Source organism: Grammomys surdaster, unplaced genomic scaffold, assembly GCF_004785775.1.
Source record: "Grammomys surdaster isolate TR1022 unplaced genomic scaffold, NIH_TR_1.0 169, whole genome shotgun sequence".
Taxonomy (NCBI): Eukaryota; Metazoa; Chordata; class Mammalia; order Rodentia; family Muridae; genus Grammomys; species Grammomys surdaster.
In genome coordinates, this window is record NW_021604617.1 from 5,867,995 (window position 1) to 5,894,235 (window position 26,241).

Sequence of the window (26,241 nt, forward strand, 5' to 3'; positions counted from 1 at the left end):
GAGAGAGAGAGAGAGAGAGAGAGAGAGAGTGTGTGTGTGTGTGTGTGTGTGTGTGTGTGCTGCCTGATCCTATGAGAAGCCTGTGTCTCCTCACCCTTCAAGTAAAATCACTTTGGGCCCCTGGAGAGCTGGGTGAAGATCTGGGGTTTTCAAGACCCAGGTTAAACTTTGGTAAAGCTGCAGAGTGAAGCCCACCATGGGTATGCTTCTTGGTTCCTTAAGAGCAGTGGTTCTCAATCTTTCTAACTCTGGGACCCTTTAACACAGCTCCTCATGTTGTGGTGACCTCCGACCATAAAATTATTTCATCGCTACTTCGTAACTGAGGCCTGTGTATCAAACGCTTCACCCACTGAGCCACCCCACCAACTCCACTATTTCCGGTGGATGAATACTTGCTTTCTGTTCACAGACTTGCTGTGGCTGCCAGCTAGATGCTGTATAGGAGAACGTGTTTCGTTGCTACCGCTATGGATCATAAATATCCAATATAGAAGGTAAATAAATATCTGATATGCAGGATATCTCATAGGTGACTCTTGTGGGGGTCGCGACTGCAAGGTTGAGAATCGCTGCTCTAGAGGGCACTGGCTGTCAGGACAGGACTCTTCCTCATTCGGCACCTCCCTTCCAGGCACAGGCCTTGCTTAAGATTATTCCTACCCTTTCCTGCAGTTTAAGGTTCCGGGCTGGACACCTTTCCTAAGGAGAAGCTGTAGTCCTGGAGGCCCAAGGAAGCTGCGGTCAGAATGCAGGTGGCAACAGACAGACAGACAGACAGACAGACAGGCAGGCAGCTGGTGACTCACTTGCTCTTTTCCTCCTCCAGCTGTGCTCGCAGTTTCTCCTCCTGTGGATCAGGCGTGGAGGGTGGGGCCGTGTTCTCTGAGATCCCTGGAGGGGGTAAGATGCCAGGAGTTACAGCAACCAAGAAAGGTAGAAGGAAAAAAAGGGGACGGGGCCGATGGCAAAGGTCAAGGGCATCCAAAGACAAAAGGGGTCCTGGGAGTTCTCCTGGGGGCCTCTGGGTGGCAGCCTCGGCTTGGCTTCAGAGCCGCCCTCCTCCTGTGCTCCTACCGGCCCTGGTATCTGTCACTGGAGGAGATCCCTACACTCCTGTTCTCTGGAGTCCACAGGGAAGAGGCAAATGGCACTTCTGCATTGGAGAAGGACTCCCTCCTGGACCAAAAGGAGAGCCTGGCTCGGCCATACACCTGTGTCTGCACCGCTGACTAAGCTCCTCTGTTGGCTCAGGACCTTGGTTCTTATTCTCCACCTCCACATAAGGCTGAGGTGTCAGGCTCATTGATGAAGGTGACAGGACTCTGCATCCTTTGTGATCAGTGACAGACCCAATGGCAATGATGCGCGAGCCCTTCTCTGAGACTGGCTAGTGGTGTGACCTGGCCTGGATGCTGAGTCCTCTGTGTGGGTACCTGGCTATAGGCTGGGGGGCGGCCCCAGAGCTCACTCCTAGTTCATCTGATAAATTTCCCAACCTTCCAGGGAGTCTGCAATTGCTCAGTGCTTCTTACTCACAGCGGAGGAACTCCTAGGCCCAGCAGAGTGAGGTCTTCCCACTACCTGTGCTGCTTCCACCCCTGCCCTGCCTCCAGTCCATGCCCCCATGCACTCACACCCCTCAGGCTACCCACCTCACCCCTACCCTGCCCCCCAGCATATACCATCGCTTGGCCACCCTCCCCCCAGGATGAAGGGGTCCCTGCCACCTCCCCTATCCCTGACCTCCCCACACCCCCCCCAGCCCATGTGCTTTCTGAACAAGAACAGGCTTAACCCTGACTACATCACTCCTGCATTCCTGACGAGTCTTAAGGAGGTTAATTTGCAAAGCCCTGTGGCTAACTTCCAGATTCTGGGTGCAACTCCCTATTTGTTTAGTGGCCAGGGTGCTGGACTCAAAACTCCTGGTAGAACATTTTTTTTTACTCATTATCATGTGTGTGGGAGGTGTGTATGTGTCACGACATGCACATAGAGGTGGGGACAACTTTTCGGGATCTAGTCTCTGCTTCCACTTTCACTCTGGTTCCAGGGATCAAATGCTTGGCCCACTTAACCACCCCATCAACCCCAGTATTTCTGGGAGACGAACATTTTGCTTTCTGTTCACAGATCTGCTGTGGCCGCAGCTCTGTGCTGTAGAGGAGAACGTGCTTCATGGGTCACAGCTATTTCCACCAACTTTGAGCAGAGACTGTCCCCACCAATGTCCCCTTTCATCAACACATAGGCTCTTTGGAGCAGTACAGAATGTCTTTTCTATTCTGAGGGACCTTTAGATATTCAATAACACCACACCACAGGAGTCTGGAGTCTCATTCAAAGGCTGACTGGCCCAGGTCCTTGTGTGTGCAGTTCGGTGACCTTGTTATTGTCTAATTATCGAATTTAAAAGGCGGAGACCTGGTATCATATCACATCTGGGGTGAGAGGTGCCGGGTGCAAAAGGGCTCTTTCCAGCTTTTAAATATGTAACTTCAGGCCAGGGAGATAGTTCGGTGGGTAAAGCACTTGCCATGAAGAATAAGGACTTGTGTTTGCGTCCCCTGAACCCAAGGGAAGCTGTATGCGGTAGTGTGATGTAGACCCAGTGCCCAGGCGACAGCTAAGGATGGGGGAGCACCTGGAGACTCACTGTCCTGCTAGCTTTGCATGCAGAGTGGTGAACAAAGGGAGGCACTGTCTCAAACAAGGTGGAAGGCAAAGATATCCAAGTTTGTCTTCCAATGTCTACCTCCACGTGTGTGTCATGGCAAACACCTGCCCACATTCTAACCCACACAAATCACACAGTGTGTATGTATGTGTGTGCAGTTGGGCATGGTGGCACACCCTTGTAATCCTGTCACTTGGAGGCTGAGGCAGAAGGATTAAAAGTCTGAGGCCATCTTGGGCTATGTCTTGAGATTCAGTCCAGCCGGGGATATAGGAGACCCTAGTTCAAACAAAACAACCCTCCAGAAACCCCAGATAATTCCCAGTCTGTATTTCTGTAGCAAGCGAGGTACTAATGCTGACCGTTGATTGAATGCCCTCATCCTAAGATGTTTTCCCCAGTTCACTAGGCACATGACGAGGTCCTCGATGCACCACAAAGACCTCAGAATAACCATGCAGGGACGGCTCTACCGCCTACCTCATCACAGACTTCCTGTCCATAAACAATACAGGTCACACGGCTGGGAAGGGGCAAAGCTGAGGTGTGAATTGTTTTTTTTTTTTTTTTTTTTTCTGGTTCCAAAGAGCCAAATGTTAATACCAGCTCACGGTCCTGGTATGTTCGGCCCTCTGTTCAGCTTGTGGTTGGTCCTAAGCCTTTCATGATTTTTACAAGTGGCTGTTCCTGTGTATCCTGTTTCAGCGGGCTGGCCCTTGATCCCAGCTGCAGTACTTCCGGCTTATTGGGAGTCTGGCCAAGTCATCCCTCTCTTCTGTCCTCCTCACTGCTACACTGACACATGGACACAGGTGCTAAGTGGTCGCTAGTCTGTCTTTTATCTCTGTGGAACCAATTTCCCTCTCTTACTTGCGTTAGGTGAGCAGGTCTGTCGTCTCAGCTGAAGATGATGCTGGCATCCTGTGGGAACATTTCATGTTCCAGTCTTCATTACCCACAATCCTCCGTGACCTCCAAGTCACAGGCGTAGAGAGCATCAGAGGTGGGACAAGCATCCCTTGTTTTCTGCTTCTTTCCCTGGAGCTTTGCTTAGAGGCTAGGTACAGGACACACTGGATTGCATGTTTATTTGATGGCCCTATCTCTGAAAAACGGCAGATGTGAACCACAGAAAGAGGGATTTAATGCCAAATGACAGTGGGCCTTTAAATGCTCAGGACACTTCGTTCCCTGGAGCTCCAGAGACACCCCATCTGCCTTGCAATCTGCGGACACAGAACTCTGCCTCATCCTTCCTGTCTCAACACTGTTGACCCTGCAGTAAGGGCACACGAGGGATTCAGTGGCAGCCTGGGTGATGATGCCTGGGGTACAGACCAGCAGAGAGGCTGCAGGAGGAGGGTGGAGGAAGGACTTTGGCTCTGTTTGGGAGTCAGCATCAAGGACTGTGAGGGTGAGAGGGGAAGCTGACTGGGACAGAGTCTCAACATGAATTCACAGCCCTTCTGCAGGAGGGAGGCTCCTTCCTTACCCACGGAGTGTGCTGGTTCCTGTGGGCATGCTGCAGGAGTGGGGGATGCCAGGAGACATAGGCAGAGGGATCATTCTCAGTGCGTCTGACACAAGAATAGGTTAGGTCAGCTATGGCTGGTGAGTCGTGGTCCAGGTCAATGTGTGTACCTCGTTCATCCCCGCCACCACAGTGGGCTCTGCTGTTTTGCTGTATGAGCTAAGGATCAACAGGGATAGGGGAAGTGTGCAATGCACACACACACGCACCTATGTCAGTGTTCGTGTCGAGACCAGAGGACAACTATGTAGAATTGGCTCTCTTGGGTTGTCAGACTTGCCCAGAAAGTGCTATTACCTACAGAGCCCTCTCCTAGCCCCTTAAGAGATGTGTATTTAGTGGTGACTGTTGGCCTACCCTATTCCAGAAGGCTTAATTCTAGCAACAAAGATGAACCTCAGTCAACAACAACAAAGTTAGGTCTATAATATAATACAACAGATTGAAAGGCAAAACTGGACAGAAAGCTGAGAGTGTCGTGGGTGGCCTTTTGGAGGAGGGGACAATAGGACAGAGACTTGTAGAACAGCCACACTAGGGGGTTCAGGAGACTAGGGAACTTGACAAGGCTCCTGGGAACCCTCCTCAGGTGCTGCACGCCGCACGCACGCACGCACGCACAGGCTTCGGATGGAGGCTGCGGTGCCCAGACGCTGACCGGCTCTTAGCAGGCTGGCTTCAAGAAATTAGGTGACAGAGTAGCAATGTGAAGGTCTCAGGCATGAACCTGCTTGGTGCCTATGGGGAACAATGAGAAGGCCTGTGTGCCTGCAGGAGCTGGCAAAGGACTGTAGGAGCTGAGTTCCGTGAGGAAACTGAGGCAGAGTGTGTTAGGCCCCTGTAGGCAGTGGTAAGGACTCTCTCTGGCATTGAGACTGTGAGAAGCTGAGAGGGTAACAGGGGTGGGGGTGGGGGTGGGGGTGGGAGAGTCCCTTGATCTAGGATTTTGTAGCTGATCTGAAATTGCAATGAAGAGCCTCTGATGTGGGGCGGTGGTGCCAGGATTCTCTAAGCTTGTTAAGAGGGCTGGGGCAAGGGACCTCCAGCAGCTGGGATGAAGGCACTGAAGGCACAGTGTCCCTGAGACACAAGCTACCCTCAGTGTCCCAGATGGGCCCTGAGGCCAAAGGTGATGTTTGTTTTGTAGACTGCTTTGTGACCCACCAGGAGACAGGAGACAGCCCCTGTGAAGAGGGGCCTGGGCTGAGCAGTCAGAAGGAGGCAAGTGAAAACAGACTGAGCAAGGACAGAGGGGGAGGAGAAAGGGGGCTTGGGCTTGCCCGCCTTTGTTCCCACTGGGACCCTAGCCATGGGCAGAACCGACAGTCACCTGACAGGAGGCACAGGGGGAGCCATCCTTTCAATGGAACAGTAGAACAGGAGGGGGCTAGCTCTGAGTGGCCTTTTGAGGCCACTGTGATGAACAGCCAGCTTCAAAGCAACACAGAGAAGCAGGAAGCAAGGGTTTAGTTTTACTCTGGCGGATGTCTATCTGGATGTCACACGAGGAGGCAGCCCCAAGCAGCTGAGGAGCATACTTCAAATCAGGAAGCCGGAGGCAGGGCGCTCAGTCCCCTCATTGCTGGGGAGGCTGGCCAAGACGGGGGCCCTTCTGCCTGAGCTCATTCTACTGGGGAGGTCTCTAGTCCTCGCTTCTGCTTCTCCGAGATCCTCTACTCCACCCTCTACACAGTTATCCGATGCCTGAACTGTACGAAATCTCATTTCTCTGGTTCGGTGGCTCTTGACTGAGGCGCTCATGGAAATCACTTACGGACTTTGTCAAAGCACAGCGGCAGCTGGGCCCCCGGTCCAGACCTGCTGAGTTCAGATTTGTTAGCATGTCCCCTGGAGATCCTGATGCCACCCCTTGTTAAGGAGCCAGCTAAGGCTTTGGACCGTCTTACTGCAAAAGCCTGCGTAAGAGTTTGGAGACTACAGGGCCTGCATAGGAGACGGTGTGTGGGACATAGTAAGCCCTCACAGCTCCGGCTTGCCCTGCAGATGTTTGAGGGCCACTGTGATAAGGGGGAATGGAGCTCAGGGATCTGTAGGAAGGAACACACTCTGTGAAGCCAGAACTGCCTGCAGTTGGCCTTTGTTAGGTGCTTGGTAGAATCTGTGTAATGATATGCACCACGTGGCTGTAACTAGTCAGACTCCCCAGGTGTCATCTCACAAAAATCTTCATACCTCCTGTTCACACAGACAGGAGACTTGGCCTAATCAAAGCCAGGGTCTCTTCCTCTGCAAGCGATCCAGTGATGAGGGGAGACACAGACAGCCTACTGAAGTCTGTATTGACTCACCCTAAGTGGGTCAAGGTGATGCTGTTTCCCTGGAATGACTTTCAGATCTGCAGCAGGGCCAAATCGAAGCCTCAGTAGCCAGGTCCTGGCTCGTAAGGACTGCCATTAACTAACCAAAATACAGCAACTTGTGCGGAGCTCCCACTGGGCATATGCAACAAACACTGGCTGTGAGCAGGTGTCTGCCGAGATCTAGGTCAGCCCATGGGACTCCCAGCAGCAATCTGTTCCGTCATCCTGACCATACTAGAGGTATGCAGACAGGCAACAACGACAGTTCTAACCATGTTGGGAAGCTGAGAGGGGCCCAATGGGCTTCTGTCGAGTATAGAGTGTGTAGCCTAACATAGCCACCACTTGGCCAGGGCCTCGCATGGGAGGAGGCAGTAGGCCCAGTTGTTCTCTCATACCAGACAGGGTATTGGAGCAATCAGGCATTTCCTTAGCTACCTGGTGGATCCTTTCAACACCCACTCTGGGTCTCTATGGACTAAACTGCCTTGTGGAGATGCAGATCACTGAGCCTCACGTTGTTTGAGGTGTGGAAGCATCTACTCTTATGGAGATTAATGGTGTCAGTGGCTCAGTCACCACTTGGTCAACAAGCTTCTGGCGTCCCAGTTAGACCATTTCCTGTGTGATGGCTCACATTTATTGTCAACTGAAGTCATCATACTGATGGGTCCTCAGCGCCATTATCCATCTTGGTGTTGGCTTTGTGGAGTGCTTTAGTAGCATGCCTGGACTTCGGCTATGGTGAGAAAGCCCGGGGCACATGCCTGGTCGTTCCTGGGACATGCTCATTTCTGCCCCACATTCCCTGCACACACTGTCTGTCATCCCCTCAGGGACAACAGATGACCTTTGAGAGGAGAAAGGTGACACTTTAATACAACCACAAATGTCTATCTCATGGAAAAATCACAGGCAAGACAGCCCCCCTTCTACCCTGGGCTCCTGCTGCCCCAAATCACATGCCTTACATGGTGTTCTTTCCATCCCTCATGCTCCCAGAGGAGGAGGTGGGCCACAGAGAGGGACAGTGGGCACAGGGTCAATCAGCATCATGGTGGAGATCCTTGGAATGCTCCATACATGGGAAAGATATTCCTTGTACTTGCTTGAGCTTAGCTTTGTGCTCACCCCTGCTCTCTCTGGCAGCCCTCTCTCCCACTCACATCTGTCCACAAACCTTTCTGACTCTTATCTTTCCATGTTCTCTCATCTACCCATGATCCTCTCTCCACACTCCTTCTATCTCCAAGCTCCTTCTCTCGAAGCAACGTGTCTCTTGTAACCCTCCTCCAGGCACAGGAGAGACGGCTCTGCGGCTTGGAGCACACTGCTCTCCCAGAGGACCTGAGTTCAGTCCTGGGCTTACAAAGATCTGAAACTCCAGACGCCCTCTGCTGGCCTCCTTGGACATTACACTCATGTACACATACTCTCACACAGACACACATACATGCATATAATTAAAAACAACAAAAATAAATCTTAAAATCTTCTTTCCTGCCCTCTCAGCTTCGTGGCTCCACTGTGACCACACGGCTGTCACGGTGACTTCCCAGAAGGGAATAAGTAGGGGATATCTTTAGGCCAGTTATCTCTTTTCTAGCTGGACCCAGCCAGCATGGCTGCTCTGTTGTCTAGACATGCAGGTCTTTGATCTGCTTGGTTTCCTTATGTCAGAGAGAGCGATTCAGACTTTCTCTCTATGGAGATCTGAATGACCCTGGCAGGGAGTGTTGGTCAATCCCTTGATTGGCTTAGTCGGGAAGGTTACTTTGGTTTATTTGGCAATAATTTATCACAGGAGCCACAGATGAGCTACAAGGTGGACCATGGTGCTGAACTGGCACATCAAGAGGGCGCAAGCTGGCTGACCTCTCTTGACTCTCATGCAACCTCAGACAAGGACCAGAGCAGATGTCCTGGGAGAAACTTTGAAAATAAAAAAACTACATTTTCCTCCAGACCACATCATTCTCTTAATTGGGAGTTCAGGGAGGGGTTGCGTGTATGGAGATGTGTTCCCTTCCATCAGAGCTAGCAAGTGGGGCTTGAAAGAGACCAACAGGAAGCTTGGTGGGTACCCCACAGTCCAAGTGTGCCCGAATGAGGAGTGAACACTGGCCTCGTGGGTGATTTCAGGTCACCAGTGTGCTGTTTCTGAATCTGGAAGAGATATACAGAGTGGGCTCTAAGGAGCCTGTGTCAGCTGGTTTCATTATACCCCTAGATCCTCTAGCACGCTCCAGAAGACCAAGGACATTTTAAACAAGGCTTCCTGGATGGAGCAGGACCTCAGTTAAAATGAACCAGAAGTAAGCCACAGCTTCCTGGGTTTGTGACGGGCCTGTTGCCCTTCCATTGCTTCTCAAGCTCATTTCTTTTTGCCTCTCCCCTTCACCCCAGGGATCTGGCTGGCATGGGCTTCTTTAGCCTGGTATCCTGCCTGGGATCAGTCAGCGGAGATCATTAGCAGGCACCTGAGGGGAGGGAGAAGACAGAAGGCAAGACAGCTGAGGAGATGTCTCTGCAGGGATTTGACTTGACTGTCACATTCAAGCTTCAGTTGTGTCAGATGGCCAAGGTTTTGACGCATCCCTCCCGGTCTCCATGTTCCAGTTACGGCTCACATATTTCTTGGTCCTACGGATGACAATACTTTCTGCTTTGATTGTACCCCTGGGGTGCTAGGTTGGCCCTTTTGGCTTTGCCACACTCACCTACACCTTTATGAACAGGCCTTTATTCAACTTACTTCACAATACCTAATATGAAGGCTACCATATACTTCTTGTCAAGACCCCAGTCAGGTCACATCATGTACATAGCTGTCCAAATAAGGCCATACCCTCAAGTCAAGGACTTGAGGTGGAGGACCTCCATAGACCCCAAATGAGGAAGATTCCTGTTACAGACATGTCACAACATTACCAGATAGGGGACACCTATGTCAACTGGCCTCCCTACTGAAAATCTCTTCTTGGGGTGATGGAGCTTTAATGGGTGGAGCAAGGAAGGGAATAAGAGTGAGAGCAGCTGACCACAGACACACAGACACACAGACACACAGACACGCCGGCCAGCTGGAGTTAAGACAGAGAAGTCTTCTCTTTGGAGACCCGTGGAAAAACATATGACTTTTTCTTTCTTTTTTTTTTTTTAAAGATTGGATTCTCTGTGTAACCCTGGCTGTCCTGGAACTCACTCTGTAGACCAGGCTGGCTTTAAACTTACAGAGATCTGACTACCTTTGCCTATCGTGTGCTGGAGTTAAAGGCGTGCACCACCAAACATTTAATTGGTTGTTTTTGTGATGAACAATGAATGACCAGTTGAATTGTGTGGTCACTCAGTTTCTGTTTGAGATGGAGAAGCCAAACATCCTGTAAGCATTTCAGACAGACAGACAGACAGACAGACAGACACACACACACACGCACACACACACACAGAGAGAGAGAGAGAGAGAGAGAGAGAGAGAGAGAGAGAGAGAGAGAGAGAGCAAGATAGTGACATTCACGTACCTACTCTTCTGCACCATTCAGCATGATGGGTGTGCTATCTGCACTGTTAGGGCCACACTAGGAATGACCACATGCTTGGAGGCAAAAAGGGGAACTGGTACCCGGATGTTTCCCCTTTAAGTAAGTGATCCTGACATAGTTACAGTGAGGATACTTAAGACAATCTGAATGGGCCTGGGATTCTTACTTTATTATCAAGGCAGCCATCATGGTGATTCGGAAAAACCAGTAATTTTTTGTTTGAGTTCTAAACCCTTGGAGTCTAATCTTTCATTGAGCCCTGGGATTACCAGAAACCATTTCAACAAAGCTCAATACATGGTATAAATAACTCTTTGTGCTACCTCTATTTTGAAAAAACAAAACAAAACAAAACTCCAAATCATTTAATAGAGTTGTTTCCATTCTTATTTCTTAATAGCCCATTACAGAGTTGGCGGGAGGCGCTGCGGCTCCCAGCATCCACTCTCCTCCACACCTCTCTAGAGATGTCGTAATTCTAATGCACACCGTCAGCCTTCTCTCCATGGCTCAGTTTCTCACTGGTATGTCTGATGCCCCTTAAGCATCACAGGCCACACTGCATCATCATGGGCAGCCCAGAGTAGGTGCGAAACAGAAGAGGAAGCAGAGCTGGGAGGGTAGGGAAGCAGGGCCAATCTCGGAGGAGTTGAAGACGTGGGTGCTACAGTCAGACCTCGTGAGAAATTTTCAAAGGTCTAATTAAACAACAACAACAAAACAAACAAGCAAACAAAACCTAAAACAAAACAAGCCAGAGCAGGGCTTCGGGGATTGTTCTGCTGGGTAAAGCATGTGTTATGTAAATGAGAAGACCTGAGTTCAAGTCTTCAGGCACATAAAACCAGATGTAGTAGCACACATCTTTAAACCCAACATCCCTGTGGTGAGATGGTGAGCAGAGACGGGAGAATTCCTGACAGCTTGGGGATGAGCCAGCCCAGGGAGTGCAGAAGCAAAGAAGAGACCTCCTCTCAAGCAAGGTTGCCTTCTGTCCTCTACACATGCAGTGTGGCACGTACTGTAGCATACAATTGCCTATTCACACACACAGGCACATACATAAACACACACATAAACACACATATACAAAGATTTTTTTAAAAAAAATCACAAAGCAACTTCTTTACCTGGAAAGAGGCTGCACAGGTGTCCCCTTCATAAACATTTGAGGGACCACATACCCGGACACATGTTTCAAACATGCAATGAAATGTAAACACCCCCTATGTATCACTAATAAATAGCACTGAGACACTGGGAATTACACAAAGGGACACCATTGCTGGAGCTCAACTCGGCTCCACAGTCTGCACACCTCAGCGGTTCCCTTTCTTCCAGTCACGACTGCGAGTCTGAGCTCTCACGTCCCTAAGCCAGATCTTGTACACGTGTTGTTGATTCTGGTTTTTTTCACTGGATGAATGCACCAGTCCGAGCTCGGCTGTCTGCTGCCCGACTGAGGCCCTCTGGGCTTCCTGTTTAGTTGGTTGGCTTGTTTGTCTGTCACTGTGAGAACAGTGCTGGGCTGAGTGTCTCCCTGGACTGGGCTTTCCACAACAGCTTCCTCATGGCTCCCTGAGTAGACATTAGTATTTTTGAAACACCAGCTAAAGAAAACATTTTGAGGCAAGGTCCCGTTATGTAGCCCTGGATGGCCTGGAACTTGCTCTGTGGTCCATATGAGCACAGAGAATACTGGTTTTCTGTTGACAGGCACCCAGCTTATCATCAGCTCCTTTGGGGGTGGAGTCTGAGAAAGGCTTTCCCAGATCCATGACACATGGGCGGAGCTTTCTCAGCCCTGGGTCTATCCATCACAGATGATGATGGTGATGATGGTGTGTGTGTGTGTGTGTGTGTGTGTGTGTGCGCACAGTGGAAGGAATAGACATAAAGAGGGTTCAGCTGTACAGTGTTCTAGGCCAGAAGCTGAAGTAAAGAAAAGAGGCTTGTGTTTTGTTTTCTAGGTGCTTGATTAAATGTCTTATTGATCCAAATGAGCACATATGAAGTCTGGATTAGCGGAAAGGATGGCATTGACAACTAGCAACTCCATCTGTGTGGAAGCACAAATGTCAGTGATCAGATGAGGGGACTCCACCAGCCTTGCCAGTAGTGCTGATAGCACGGAGCTACGGTGGTGAGTGGGCTGTACCTGCTGCCTGGACATCTGGTTCCTTTGTCCCCTGCCACCGTTGTCAGAGTTCTGTGTGATTTGCTGAGCACCTGCTGTGTCCATGCCTATCAGAGATACCCATCACTTGAAATGGAGGCCAGCTCATGGAGCGCATACTTTACTGTTTCCTGGGGACAAAGAAAGGGATGCTGAGGAGGGCTGACAGATCAAGGACTAGTAGATCACAGAAGTGTCGGTCATGCTTTTTGTCCTTCTGTTCCTGAGGTGAGATGGCCTTGTGTCAACTTGACTGGGCTAAGAGCGAAGGAATGTCCAGATAGTATGTAAAATAGCATTTCCTTGGGACTCTGTGAAGGTGTTCCCAAGTGGACTAGGAAAGGAAGGGCCATCTTCATCAGTGTGGGCCGTCATCATTGAATCCACTGAGGAAGTACTGGAGAGACATATAGGTCAGGCCAATTCGGACTCTGTGCTTTGATGGGGGCATCTGCCCTCTTCCCATGGTCATGAGAGCTTCTGGTTCTCAGATGTTAAAACTTAGGCCACAACTCACACCACTGATGTCCCTGCTTTTCAGCATTTGGATTTGGACTGGTACCATACCACCCTGAGTTTCTAAGCCTCCTGCTTGCAGGGGGACTGCTGATCACATGACCCTTCTGCCTTTGTAATCGGTTTGTCATAATTAACCTGTTCCTATGCACCAGCCTCTACCCTCTTGCTCTGCTTTCCTGAGAGCTGTGACCAGCACACAGGGTGAGAGCCCTGTCCCTTGAGAGACACTGCAGCTCAAGACTGGTGTTGGGCCAGACAGTCTTCATTCTCCACAGTCCTGGGAAGGACATCTGGATGAATGCAGGAGACCGAAGCCACAGCCTTCGACAGTGGGTAGGAAAGTGAGCTGGGGCCTTCTTGTTTCCAGCCTTCATCCTGAGCCTGGAAATTCGACTGTGGAAACCCAGTCACTCACTGTACTTCACCCTGTATTCTCACACATGATGGTGGGCTTGAATCCACCCAAGTTGTGAGACTTTGTAGCTGATCTCAAGAGAATTCCCTGACTACTTTTGGAACCTCTGAGATGCTGTATCATCTGGTGTCATATCATTTCCTTTAGAGTCTTTGAAATTCCAAGAAATCGACATCTCTACCACTTGTTTCTGAGAGGACAGATGCTCTGTAATTGATCCAAGCCCTCACTTGTGTCCACACTACAGTGGCATGTATCCCAAAGACAACTGCAGTCATAGAGGTCATGCCCTGTTGTTTGAGTCCAGAAGGAGCAAGAAAGCCATTAGTTGTGGCACGAGCCATCAGTGAATGCAGCTAACTCTCAGGGGCTGTGCTGGGTACTGGGCTATTAATTTGTACAAACATCTCATTTACAGATATTGGAATCCAGGCCCAGAGCCCCTTAGCTGCCTGGCACATTTGTAAGGCAAAACTGTAATGCTACAGATCTCACTGGTGGATCAACAGATGCTATGGGGACCCAGTGCTGTGTGCCCATCAATTGCCTCAATGTTGAAGAATATATTTTTTTTGTTTGTCATCTTGACACAAGCTAGAACCATCAGAGAAGAAGGACCTTTTAGATTTTTCTGTGAGCAACTCTGTGGGACATTTTCTTGATTGTTGATCGAGGTAGGAACATTCAGCACACGTGGGAGGTGCCACCCCTGGGCAGGTGGTTTGGGGTGGTTCAAGAAGCAGGTTGAACAAGTCATGGGGAGCAGGCCAGGAAGCAAAGGTCCTTCGTGGTGTCTGCTTCAGTTTCTGCCTCTAGGTTCCTAGCTTAAGCTCTTTCTCTGGCATCCCTTGATTGTGGACTGTGATCTATACGGTGAGAGAAACCATCCTCTTCCCAAGATGCATTGGATATCACAGTATCGGCAAAGCTAGCATAGAGATGCTCTGTGTAAGGTATGGGAAACAGAATTGTCACTCCCTAGAGGTATGAGCAGAGTATAAACAACTCAGGAAAAGGCGGTGTGAACTGTCTAACTTGAGAGTTTTCAACAAAGCAGAAGTTGTGCAAAATCTGCGGGACTTCCCACGGACACAAACTTAACAGCAAATAGGCCTGTTGTGCTGTCTGAACTGGTCTTGGGGGCCATCATGGGACCCTGCTGCTTGCATGCTGGTCCTGCCCACTGTCACTAGTGGTCCTGGGGGTACACTTAGTGTCTTGGTCTCTCAGAGTCCACTGTATCCACTACTGGGAAACCCCTCATCTCTATCTCAAGGCAATGGGTCTTCTCCGTGTCTGTGAGCTACTAGTCTCACACCTTCAGTCACACTGAGCACCCAGTGAAACCTGGGGAGTGTCTGGGCTCAGTTTGTCTCTGAGCTTCCTTTCAGATCTGTGGTACCCTGATGATCTTGATCAAATGGGGCAAGCAAAACATCTGCTCTCTGAAGAACAGGGAGCCACAAGAGGTCACTGCCGGAGTTTCTTAGGGGAGCAAAGCTCTTGAAGGAAGAGCTGAGGGAAGTCAGTCAGGTAGGGCCCAGCCCAGGGAGGCCTTTCAACTCCCTAAGGCCCTCTGAGGGTGCTGGGGAGTCGCCTTCAAGACCACACCAGGCTGGTGATGACGCAAGGGCTCCTTGTGTTGCTGAGGCTGGCAAGATAGGGATGGGACGGAGGGAACAGGACCTGGAGGAGTAGGGTTTAGGGGATCCCAGATGTCTTTAGAACCTGACAGTGGTGACTTTGGGTCTACTCATCACCGTAAATACAAAAGAAACGGTGGATAAAGCAACTCCACAGAACTGGCAGGCAGTTGTCTTCACAGGGTTGGGTCAAGGGAACATGCCAGGGCTAGTGCCCCCTCTGAGTGACTGCCTCCCTCCCTCCCTAAGAGGCTCACTGGGCTCTGGCATTTTTAAAGTTCTAATCGCAGCTCTTGTTAGAATTTTGATGGTGATCGGAATGTGACCTAGACCTTGAGAGAATACATGCTCCAGAGGAGAGGTGGGGCCTCGGTGGGCACAGTATCCTGGAAGACTCCCACTTTTATCAACCCCCTTCCCGTGGCTGTCAGAAAGCAGGGTACCTGGATCCTATTATCCTGGCTGCTCACATAAACACTTTCTGTGAGTTATGCGTTAATGTCAGACCTCTCGCTTTTATGGAGGGTCGATACAGGAATCATCTGGTTGAACAACACTGGGATGTCTTTTGTAAAACTGCAGCTGAAGACATCATTCAGTGTCACTTGGTGTCCTTTACGTGAGGATCCACACGATAAACTCTGCCTTGTGCTTAGTTTCAGGGAGAAATTCTATGTCTTCAGATAAATTAGTTAGTATGCTCCCTGCTGTCAGAAAATGGGAACTCAGGAATTCTGGGTGCTTCTTTTTGTTCTGCAGCTAGACAAGAGGGAACCGAATTTCCTGCCTGTGTGTGTAATTTGCCCAGCGGTGGGGTCCACAAGGATTTACTCTGTCCACTCCTTTTAAATGGACTTATTTTATGTTTCAAATGTCTCGTACTTTTTCTAGATGTGTGGGTCTGGAAGCCGTCTGGGGAAGCCTTCACTGGCCCACTGATGTGGCCTGTTTGCTGCTTATGTCGGCTGCCGGGGACATGAACCTGAATTCCTGTGCACCCAGTTTTCAAGGAGCTCACGTTTTTATGTGGAGGATAGCTTGGGAATTGTTAGTCATTATAAAATGAGGCTGGTGAGCTTAGAGATTCGCAAAACTGAAGAAAAACAAGGTCTGGGAGAAGAGGCCAGGGGAGTCTTCCTGAAGGGGGTCAAGGCTGAGCCAGCTTTGTGTGTGGAAGGGAGAAGGACACTGGTTCTGAAACGTCAAAGCTGACCTCTTCTTAGCATTTGTCTTTTTTTTTCCTAGTTAGACTAGGTACACTCAGAGGGCAGGCCTTAGCTCTGTGCCCCTAAACGGACCCCAGGATGTCAGGCAAATTGTCCAGGGTAGTGCAGTATGGCAGCTGGCCCAGCCTGAGCCAACCAGGCTCTCTGGTTTTTGCATCTATAACCACTTTGGGTCTTAGCTGTAATGTGAGGACCAGCAGGGCAGGCCAGCCCTGTGAGGCTCAGGCCTGGGGAACAGAGAGGACAGAGCAGCCTTGCCTGAACATGGGCATTGTTTCCCAGGCCTGAGGTAAAAATTGACCCTGGTTTGGCTGGTTTTCCCACCTCATTCCTTCTGATGAGCAGGTGATATGAAGGCTAGAGAATAAATAGTTATCCCTTGGGGATTTGTGAGCATTAAATAAGAAAATACAGAGAGACATGCTATGAAACTCCTCAAAGACACTGGATGGTTGCCTCAACTGATCCATCCATCCACCGCTGTATCATTCCGGGTAGCAAGGACAATACAGTTGTAGCCACACTCTCAACTCTCCGAGTAATGCTGTGTTAACGTAACACCATGGTGCTGAGTCGAAGCTGGTGTGTAGGACCCAGTACTCTTCTAAGGCATCAGTCATGTCTGTTGTAGCTGTTCTTTCAAGTGATCACTGACGTGTCTCTTCTAGGCCACCTTGGGTTTCTCAGGCTGCCATGTCCAGGTGGCTCACAGGGCTGGATGCTGTTTGTGCCTCATGCCAAAGTCTTCATAAGTTTTCTTGTCCACTGATTTGCTAAAGGACCAAGGCTGGGAGGAAGTTTGAGTTCCTCCATAGACTTTGGGCAGGTGATATAAATAGAGCCACGATCCGTATTTGTAGCCAGAAGAGGAAGGAGCAAACCTTGAGCATGCATGTGTGAACACGCCTACATACACAGCCGGCCTCATAGGGTGCTTGTCCGTATTGTCAATATGCCGGTACTATTGTGTTAGCAAAGGGCCCCAAAGCCCATGTTTAGAAGATTTGCCCATCCCTTTGATGTAAATTCTCCCACCATAGCTGACTGAGCTGTTGGAAAGCCAAAGCAACGTGCACTGTGCAGATCCCCGTCCACCCCCACAGAGGCACCGTAGCTGCAGATAACTTCAGAAGCACAGCTAATGATTAGCAAAGAATGAAATTTAAGTGTTTGTCACTTTCGCTTTAAAATATAATGCAACCTAAATTTACATGATTTGATTGTCAACATCAGCTGCATTGAGGTAACAGCACTCTATATTCTTGACACGTCCTCAGTCAGTTCCTGTGACATGGAATGAGCCAGCTCCAGGTTGCCCCTGGGTATGGCTTTCCTCCATGAAGGCAAGTCTCTCTTTCAAACAGTGCCTCTTATATCACCAGTAAATCTATTTTCTTTGGGATATGGAGTTGTTTTTGTATGAATTTCCTTGGACACTCATTTGCTTTTCCGTATAGAGATGTGTTCTCATGTAGGATGTCTGGGCCAACCTTTCCCGCTTAGCTCCCAGGGTACTCCCAACCAGTCACCCAACCACCCTCCATAGAAACCTAGGGACATATAGAAAGACTGATGCTACAGGCCTAAAAGTGAAGGATGAGGCACAGTGAAGAGGTGGAGGGAGCGGAAACTAAAGACAGAGAAGCAGACATTGGCCATCTGGTCACAGCCTAACTCTTGCACTAGAAACCCAAATGACTGGACATGACAGCAGACATACTAGGAATGTTACTTATCTTCCTGAAGCCCTCTGCTCTAGCTTTTGACGTGAGTGCCAGCTGTAGGGTGAGCATGGAGGAGAAAACCCCCTTCACAGACAAGAAGGCTTCCTGTACTGGGGTCAGGTGGGACCACAGATTTAGACAACCTCCTAAAGCACCTGGACAGCAACCAGAAGTTCCATCCCTAAAGCTAGGAACTACTAACACCTTGTCTCTAATTGGGATAATATGGTTTTAAAGTAAACAAGTCGTTCTGAAGCTCTTAATTAGATTTCTAGCCTGAGTGCCTTGCATTTGAAGTTCGCTGATGGCTTCAGGCACAGCTGGCCCTGCTGACCCTGACACCTGTGTAGTGTGGAAGGCCCCAGGGAGGCAGGCAGAAGGATTAAGGCACCGGATTTCTGAGAACATTCAGGAAGGCCCAGAGGGTGCTTGCCCCAGTAGGGAGGACCAGACCAGGGAGGGAGGTTCTGGGCTGGGGAGCACAGAGGACAGAGCAGCCGTGTCTGCCAGCCCATGCCCAAACATATTGGGCATGCTTTTCCAGGTCCAGGGTAAAAACCACCTCTTGAAAGAGTGGCATTTCTACTTTGGTGTTACCTCTAATAAGTCAACACTATGAAGGCTAGAGAAGACCCCTGGGTGAGGGACAGGTGGGATGACTCCAGTCCAGTGACATGCTCAGGGAGAGCAAGGGGTAGTGGGTACTGGATACTGGGTACTGGGTTTCTTTAATTGTGGGCACTACGGGACCCAGGCTATCACAAGGGGGAGCCCCTTGTTTGTAATATAAGTGGTTGAGTCCTAGCCAGCTGTAAAGAGAGGTGGTTTTTCCAGAGTTCTGTTTCACTAGCCTTCTGGAGAATGTCACTATCCTCCAGGCAATTTCACTGAGTACCAAATCAAAAGAGACACTTCTGGCATCTGTCTGCCACTGAAGGTGCAGGAGGAGGTCCCTTGGGATGTGACCATGTGGGTTTAGTGTTGACATTATCAATGCACTGAAGTGAGTCGACCATTGTTGTAGGCTGGGAATCAGAGGAATGTTCAGAGAGACCTGGGGTCATTGTCTCGTTCCAGCAAGCACTAGCCACATGACCACAGGATGTTCCTCCATCTGGATGAGCTATGACCTCTTGCAAATGTGGTGCTGAAGAAAAGAGCCAGTGTTCAGAAGACCAGAGACACTGACGGTGGGTCACTGTTTTTAACCATAGGTTGCTGTGTAGGATGTCCTGTCCCTAGAAGGCTCAGATCATCACTTCTGAGGAGTGTTCAGGCTACAATGGGGCAGGAAAATGTGGGAGGAGAAGGAAGCAGCTGAAAGGGTGGTTGCCAACATCCAGGTACAAGCACATGGGCTGGGGCATTGGTTTGCTCAGAGAAGGTACACAGACCCCAACCCTTGTCTTCCTTCAACTTTCACGGTGTTGAGGGATTGTTGTTTAGCTAGATTGGCTTGGGCCACTACTACCTTCATCCCGAGGGCTGTGTAGTGTACTCACCAATAGCTACTTGCTGTAGGTGCCGCTGACTGATGGTTTCTTTCAGCTGACCTGTCAGAGACACAAAGGAAAATCACCAGAGAGTTTCCAACAGGCTCCAAGAAGACTTCACCTTAGGAGAACCTGGCAAACCGAGATAGGAAAAAAAAAGTCCAGATTTGGGGAGACTCTGGCAGGCACAGCTTCATGTGAGAGCCCTTCGTCCTGGGATTTACTGGAGAGGAGAATGTGACGATGGGTGTTAGTATATCAGCATGCATCTCACCTTGGGGGTCAATCATCTTATGGTTTAATCATGTAAGCCTGTCATTCATAATCTTTGCTGGGGCCTTGGTCTCTTAAATAATTCCATTATTAATGAAGGAAGAGGGAGGCTATGGTCCTTTAATAACTCATAAGAACCTCTCTTCAATCCACTCCTTTTTAAAAAGCTATATGAAAACTTGATTGCAGGGTATAAGGCACATATAATTCTGGGTCATGTTAGTGAAGTTACAATGTATGTAGATTGAGGTCAACAAAAGTCACAGGGTCCTGTGGAACTGGGATCACAGTGTGACATTTATTCTGAGCTCTTCTTTGGCAGGAGACGTTTGCGATTGGAAAATGTTCAGTAGAGGGGCGAGGAGATGGCTCAGGTGGTAAAGTGCTCACTGAACAAATAGCAAACTCAGAACCTGCATAAAAAGCTAGGTGTTGTAACCCACCCCTGTCTATAATGCCAGCACTGGGGAGTCAGAGATAGGAGGCCCCTGAAGCAATCTGGTCAGCCGGTCTAGCTGAATCAGTAAGCTCCAGGTTCAGTGAGAGAGCTTGTCTCAAAAATATAAGGGGGAAAGTGACTGAGAGAGACACCCAACACCAAATTCTGACCTACACACACCCCCAACACACAGAGACACACACACACAGACACACACACACACACACACACACACAGACACAGAAAATATCCAGACAATGGTAACTGGGAGGTGATAGGTCAGAGGTCATGCTCTGAGAAGATTTTTGGGGTTACCTGGAGAAGCCGAAGAGGAGCTACAATGATAACTTCCTAGACAAAGCAGTGGTGTGTGGAGGCTTTATACTGTTTAACTTGGGAGTGGGAGTTTATGGGGGGTCAAGCCATAGGAAGGCCAGCCTCGGGGCTTGGAAGGCGGAGGAAACAGCTCACAAGGTGCAGTGCCCGCAAATAGATCGAGTGTTCTCAGGTAGCCCTACTCTCCCAGGACAGCAACAGGCATCTCTCAAAAGCACCAGGCAAGAGCATTCTGTGGGTTGTTAGGATTAAAATTCCCATCCTTGGAGGATTTGGGGCTCAGTGACTCTGGGCTTCAATCTATCTTGAAAATCCTAAGGCTTTTTTGGGGGGGCTTGAGACCTGGGCAGTTCTGGGGTTAGTGTGAGATAGAACACACTCGTTCTAGCGTGTCCCAAGTGGGAACTGCGGTGTGGACCCCGGGGGGGGGGGGAGCTGGCGAGCCTCACTGATCCTTTGTCTCATGGATTTCTTTTTGCACAGAAAGAACATTCTACAGCTCCATGGTGATGCTGAGTAGATAGCATGTTCACGGGAGACCTGTTCGCTCATGAAATCTAGATGATGCTGAGACTGGCGAGGATGGCGGAGCCCTTTCAGCCTGACTGCAACCTAAGAATCCACCCTAAAGAACGAGCTAGACCCCTTTCCCAGCCAGTGTCACGGAGAAAGCCTGTGAGAAGAAATTACTCATGTGGAGTCCACAGCTGCTTCACTTCCCTTTTCAGTGCTGGGGGCAGCACTGAGGAGGATAACTTCCGGTTGTCAGGGAGCAACCTTCACATCAGAGGGTGCCACACTCCCCCCAGCTCGACTGCCCCTTCAGGCAGTCACATCAACAGTTCTTCAGTGATCCCTGAGGTGGGGTGGAGCACTGCTTCCGGGTATGTGAGCACCTAGGGCAGTGGTCCTCAACCTTCCTAATGCTTCCACCCTTTAATACAGTTCTTTGTGCTGTGGCGATCTCCGGCCATAAAATTATTTGTGGTGCTACTGTGTAACCGTAATTTTGCTACTGTTGGGTATTGTAGTGTAAGTGGTATCTGTGACTCTAAATTGTAAAATGAAATCTGGTATAAGGGATATCTGATGTGTGACCCCTTTGAAAGGGTTGTTTAACCCCCGAGGGGGCGGAGAGCCACAGGTTGAGAACAGCTAACCTAGGATGAGGGCCTCAGGTATCTGTATGGCTGTGCATTGCCTTCTATACTGGAGAAGGCTGTATGCTGAGAGGGAGCTGAGGGCAGGTCTGAGCAGTAATTGCTCCCCAGTCTAAGCAGGGAAGTGGGAAACACTGGGGGTGTGTTGGGGGAGGGGAGCTGGGAGGAAACCTGGCTTCGAATGTTGCATTTTTCATGTGCATACAATGTTTTCTTCTCTTAAAGGAACATGATGCTTTAATTACAGAAAATGAAGATTAAAAAAAATGGTTTCTCATGTTATTCCTAAGCTGTAACTATCAAAGTAGCATTTCTTTAAGTTGTATTGTATTAGGTAGTTAAGTTTTAAAAGTAAGCAATGCTGACTTAAGTTTCATTAAAAAAAAAACCATTAAATAAAATTTAGCTTGGTAGTAGGACAGACCTTCCAGCAATTTCTGGAATGGCACGAAACATACTTCTGCTGCTTTGTACTATGTACTTATAGGAAGCCATATTCTCAACATGGGTAATTCTAAATCAAAATGTTGATCACTATGGAAAATGTTGAAGATACCCTCTTTATCCTGCAGTGTAAAACAGCCAGGTGAGACTAACTTCCCTATGTAAACAACAATTGCATCTGTCTCATTAGCACGCAAATTTGCTTTTGTCTTTAATAAATGGTAAAATACATGTATACCAGAATACATGTACACACACACACACACACACACACACACACACACATATGTGTGTATGTGTGTGTGTTTGTATCTTTGTGTTTGAGGGGTTGCGTATACACACGTGGGAGACATGTGAAAGCCAGAGGTAAGCTTTGAATGTCTGGTTCAAGTACTCTCTGACGTCATAAGAATCAGGGTCTATCACTGAACATGAAGCTCACTCACTGCTCTGGCTGGCCGGCCAGTGAGCCCCAGGGGTCTGCCCTGGCCAACCCCTGCATAATTATAGTTCTGCAGTAGTCCTCTACCTTGGAGTGCTGGGACTTCAAGCACACGCATTGGTTATCAACCCTGAACACATACATACAAATAACATTATATGGACTGAGTAGTTAGTATTAGGTATATATATGTGTGTGTGTGTGTGTCCATGTGCACAGATGTGCATTTAAATAAAAAGGGGCATGAATATGAAAGATGGGGGACATATGGGACAATTTCAAGGGAAGAACGGGAAGGGAGAAATGATATAAATCTCTCCAGTGTGCCCGGCAACGCCTTCTCTCAACCCTGTCCTTCTTCACCATAGCAGCCAGTATCCGGCCCAGTTTATCTCCAGTCCCCCTGCTTCCCATTACAATGATAGGCTTCCCAGTTCTGAGGGAAGCAGGCTTTAGCAACAGAGTAAGAAGGGTAAGGATTTCCTATAGGCCCTGGCTTGCTCCTGTAAATAAAAAGGGAAGATTGTACCAGGACTGTGAATTCTCTAAAATCCACACACATGCAAATGTACTCTTAGAATAAGGCACCCCTAAGGGGAAAAAAAATCGGGTCTTTATAATGCCACATAAATGATATGATAAAGGCGGTTGTAAAATGTAATTCCCGATGCTCAGTTTTGCTGAGTTGACTGACATCCTCCACCATATGGCATTCAGGGTGGGAGAGCCGTATCCCCAAACAAGCTTCCAAAAATAGCCTTATGGCTGACACCTAATTATGCTTGCCAGTAGAGGCATTCTTCAGGCAAAGATAGCGGTCTCTCTAATCGGCGGATCTTGCAGCTCCGTGGCTTTTGGCAGAGGAGGAGCTGAGGGGGATTGCAGAGTTCGCTCAGCATGAGGCTGGCTGTCATTACTACAGTGATAAAGTTGTGGGTTTTGGCCAGGATTCCTGGACATATTCCCTGCGTAGAGGTAGGGAAGAGATGAGACAGAAACAGAGAAGTCCCCGCCTAGGCAGGAGACAGCCTGAGAGGGAAGCACTGAACACCAATTGGGGCAAGACTCGGGAGCAGGGCATGGAGGAAAGAGAGGAGAGCCTTCTTCTAGGGACCACTTTGGCAGTTAGCAGTTTTTTTCTCTGTTGACTTACAATGCTATGTGCAAGAAATGCCTTTCTCCCTTTCTGAGCCCGTCAATGGAGTGTGTGGCCGTTGGGGCAGATGGGGTACTCTAAGCCTGTACCCCCTCACAGAAACGTTCTAGAGACGAGTGGCCTTGGGACACTCATAATCTGATCAGAGCACATGGAGGGTGAGTTGTCGGTGGCGTGGATGGGTTCTCTGAACTTGAGCAGTCCCTGGGAAAAGTGTTAGTACCATGGGGAAGCCAAACTGATTCTGGATCCTGACACTTGCTGTGTTTAGGAGGCAAGAGTTTCCTTATGCCTCATGCTTGGCTTTGCGTGTAAGCTAGCTTGAGAGCACTCACCAACTAAGTGGAAGCTGGTCCAAGGACCAGTTCACTTAAGATTCTAGCAGCAAGGCTTTGCAGGCTGCTCTTGGGAAGGACTCCCTTCCTTCCCTCACTTCCTGACTCCCTCCCTTTCTGTCTCCCTCCCTCTCTCCCTCCCTCCTTCCCTCTCTCCCTCCCTCCCTCTCCCCTTCTCTCCCTCCTTCTCTCCCTCCTTCTCTCCCTCCCTCCCCCTCTCCTTCTCTCCCTTCCTCCTCTCCCTCCCTCTCTTCATGCCTCCTTCCTTCTTTTCCTTCCTGTGGTTTTTTAGAGATAGTTTTTCACTGTGTAGCCTTGGCTGGCTGTTCCGGAACTCTCTCTGTAGTAGACCAGGTTGGCCCTGGAATCACTGAGATCTGCCTGACTCTGCCTTGTGAGTACTAGGTATGAGCCACCGAAACCCTGTTCCTCCAGGGAGTTTTGTGTTGCTATGCCACACTGATGATGCTTGCATTGCTACCAAGCCATGCATATTCATCACTTGTTATTGAGTGCTATGTCCAAAGCACCAGGTGACAGGGTAGTAGGACATGCCATTGTAGCCTAAGGAAGCCAGCACACGACAGGAGTCAGGGACTTGCTGGCCCACATGCCCTTTCTAAGATGCCAAACATGCGTGATGGGCTTGCTCTCTCTATCCTCTTTCATAAATATAACGAAGTGCCAGAGGCAGGCTAACTTTATACGTCAAAGAAGGTTTTAGCTCATTGTTTCACAGCTGAGGGTCCAAATAGAGCCATGCAGGTTCTGATGAGGGTCCCTCCTTGGTGACATCACCTCATGGCAGATGGGAGTGGTGGAAGAGAGTGGAGAAAGTCATACTGCCAAACAGGAAGCCAGAAAGAGGCTGGGATGCTACAGTCCTTTCTTGATAACCAGCCTCCTGAGCTCCTGGAGGCCTTCCACTGACCTCTTGCTCCTCTGGCTGCAGGCAAAGCTCAGCAGGTAAACGCCTGACCAAGGTTTGGATCCCCAGAGCCTACTTAAAAAAGCCAGGCATGCTGGGATATGCCTGTAACCCCCAGCCTTGGAGGTCTCTGAAGCTCACTGCCAGCACAGCCCAGGTGAGAGACTCTGTATCAAGAAAACAAAACGGGCAGATACCATAGTGAGCAAGAAAAAAAAAAACCAGCTGACTCCCATTTCAGGCCTTCACAGGTAGGTGTATATATACACTTATACACAAACATTTCCACCAAAAGAAGGTTCCACAGGAATCTCATATCCCACCCACTTCAGTGGCTGTTTTTCTAATATAGCACATGGGGCGGTTGGATGAAGCAAAGCTCTGTATCATTTTGTAGGTAGCTGGAGATGAGTTATGTAGTGTAACAGCTGCCTTCACAACTTAAACATTCCTTCATTCAGGAAGCGCCTAACTCAAAACAGCTTCAGGAAGTTCCTGAAACTGACCAGATTCACTAACACCCCCGCCCGTCTCTCCCCCCCTCCCCCGCCACAGTAAAGGAAGCTGAGCTGCCAAGAAGACTCACAGACAAGCAAATCTGCAAAGAAGACTCTGATACGGTGTCTTTGAGACATTTCAACCCCTGTAAGTAATTCCTCCAAATCATACTGAAGTTTGTCATCATATTGAAGTTTGTTTGGTCTATTATGGGTTTTGTATCTGGGGTGAGTAGATGTGTGTGTGTCCATTTGCATGTGTGTATGCATGCTTGTGTGTGTGTGTGCCTGTGTGTGTGTGTGTGTGCGCGTTAAGTTCCTTCAGAAAATGTTCTTCCATACAACAGTTCAAATCTCAACTTCTCAGTAAGTGCTTTACATCTGTAGGTTGGTCTCAATTTCATTATTATTTGAAAAGTGGAGTAGGTATTACTGCAGTGACATGTGTTTGACCACATCTGAAGATGCCTGGTATGTGTATATGGGGGTGTACAAATGGGTATATGTAATGTATCACCTAATTTTAGATATCAAGTTTCTTTAATATTTAGCATCAGGAAGTTCCTGAAACTAACAAGGAGCCTAGTGAATCTGGCTAAACGGAGACCACACAGTCTCCATGATGGACCCCTAAGGCCAAGCTGCGGATGCTAAGTCAATGGAAGAAGTTCGGGAGTGGGAGGGGCGATTTAAGAAAGGGAATAACTGAAGTAGATACAGAAAAGAGTGGGGGTGTCCAGGAGGACCTGTGCATGTGTGCTACAAAGACAGGTATGGTGCATACAGCAGAGAGGAGGAGGAGGGGCTGGCGGGATCCTGCAGGCAGATGCTAGATTCAGCTATCCAGCCGGTGTCCGGAGGAGACAAAAGAGAAGAGAGAGAGGGATGTATTGCATTCCTACTGGGGTGTGGGGTCCCAGAGAATCCAGGGACTCAGGAGCCAGGTAAAATGTCGTCT

General features: G+C 49.2%; 1 protein-coding gene across 1 annotated transcript in view; it reads right to left on the reverse strand.

The window, feature by feature from the left end:
* The window catches only part of Kif6 (kinesin family member 6), a 303,671-nt gene that overhangs the window by 33,519 nt on the left and 243,911 nt on the right, over nt 1–26,241 (reverse strand). The window contains exons 16-17 of the mRNA XM_028766687.1: nt 19,283–19,333; nt 810–894 (exon numbers count right to left, since the gene is read on the reverse strand). Coding sequence (XP_028622520.1) covers nt 810–894; nt 19,283–19,333 — 136 coding nt within the window. The remainder of the gene's footprint in view (nt 1–809; nt 895–19,282; nt 19,334–26,241) is intronic.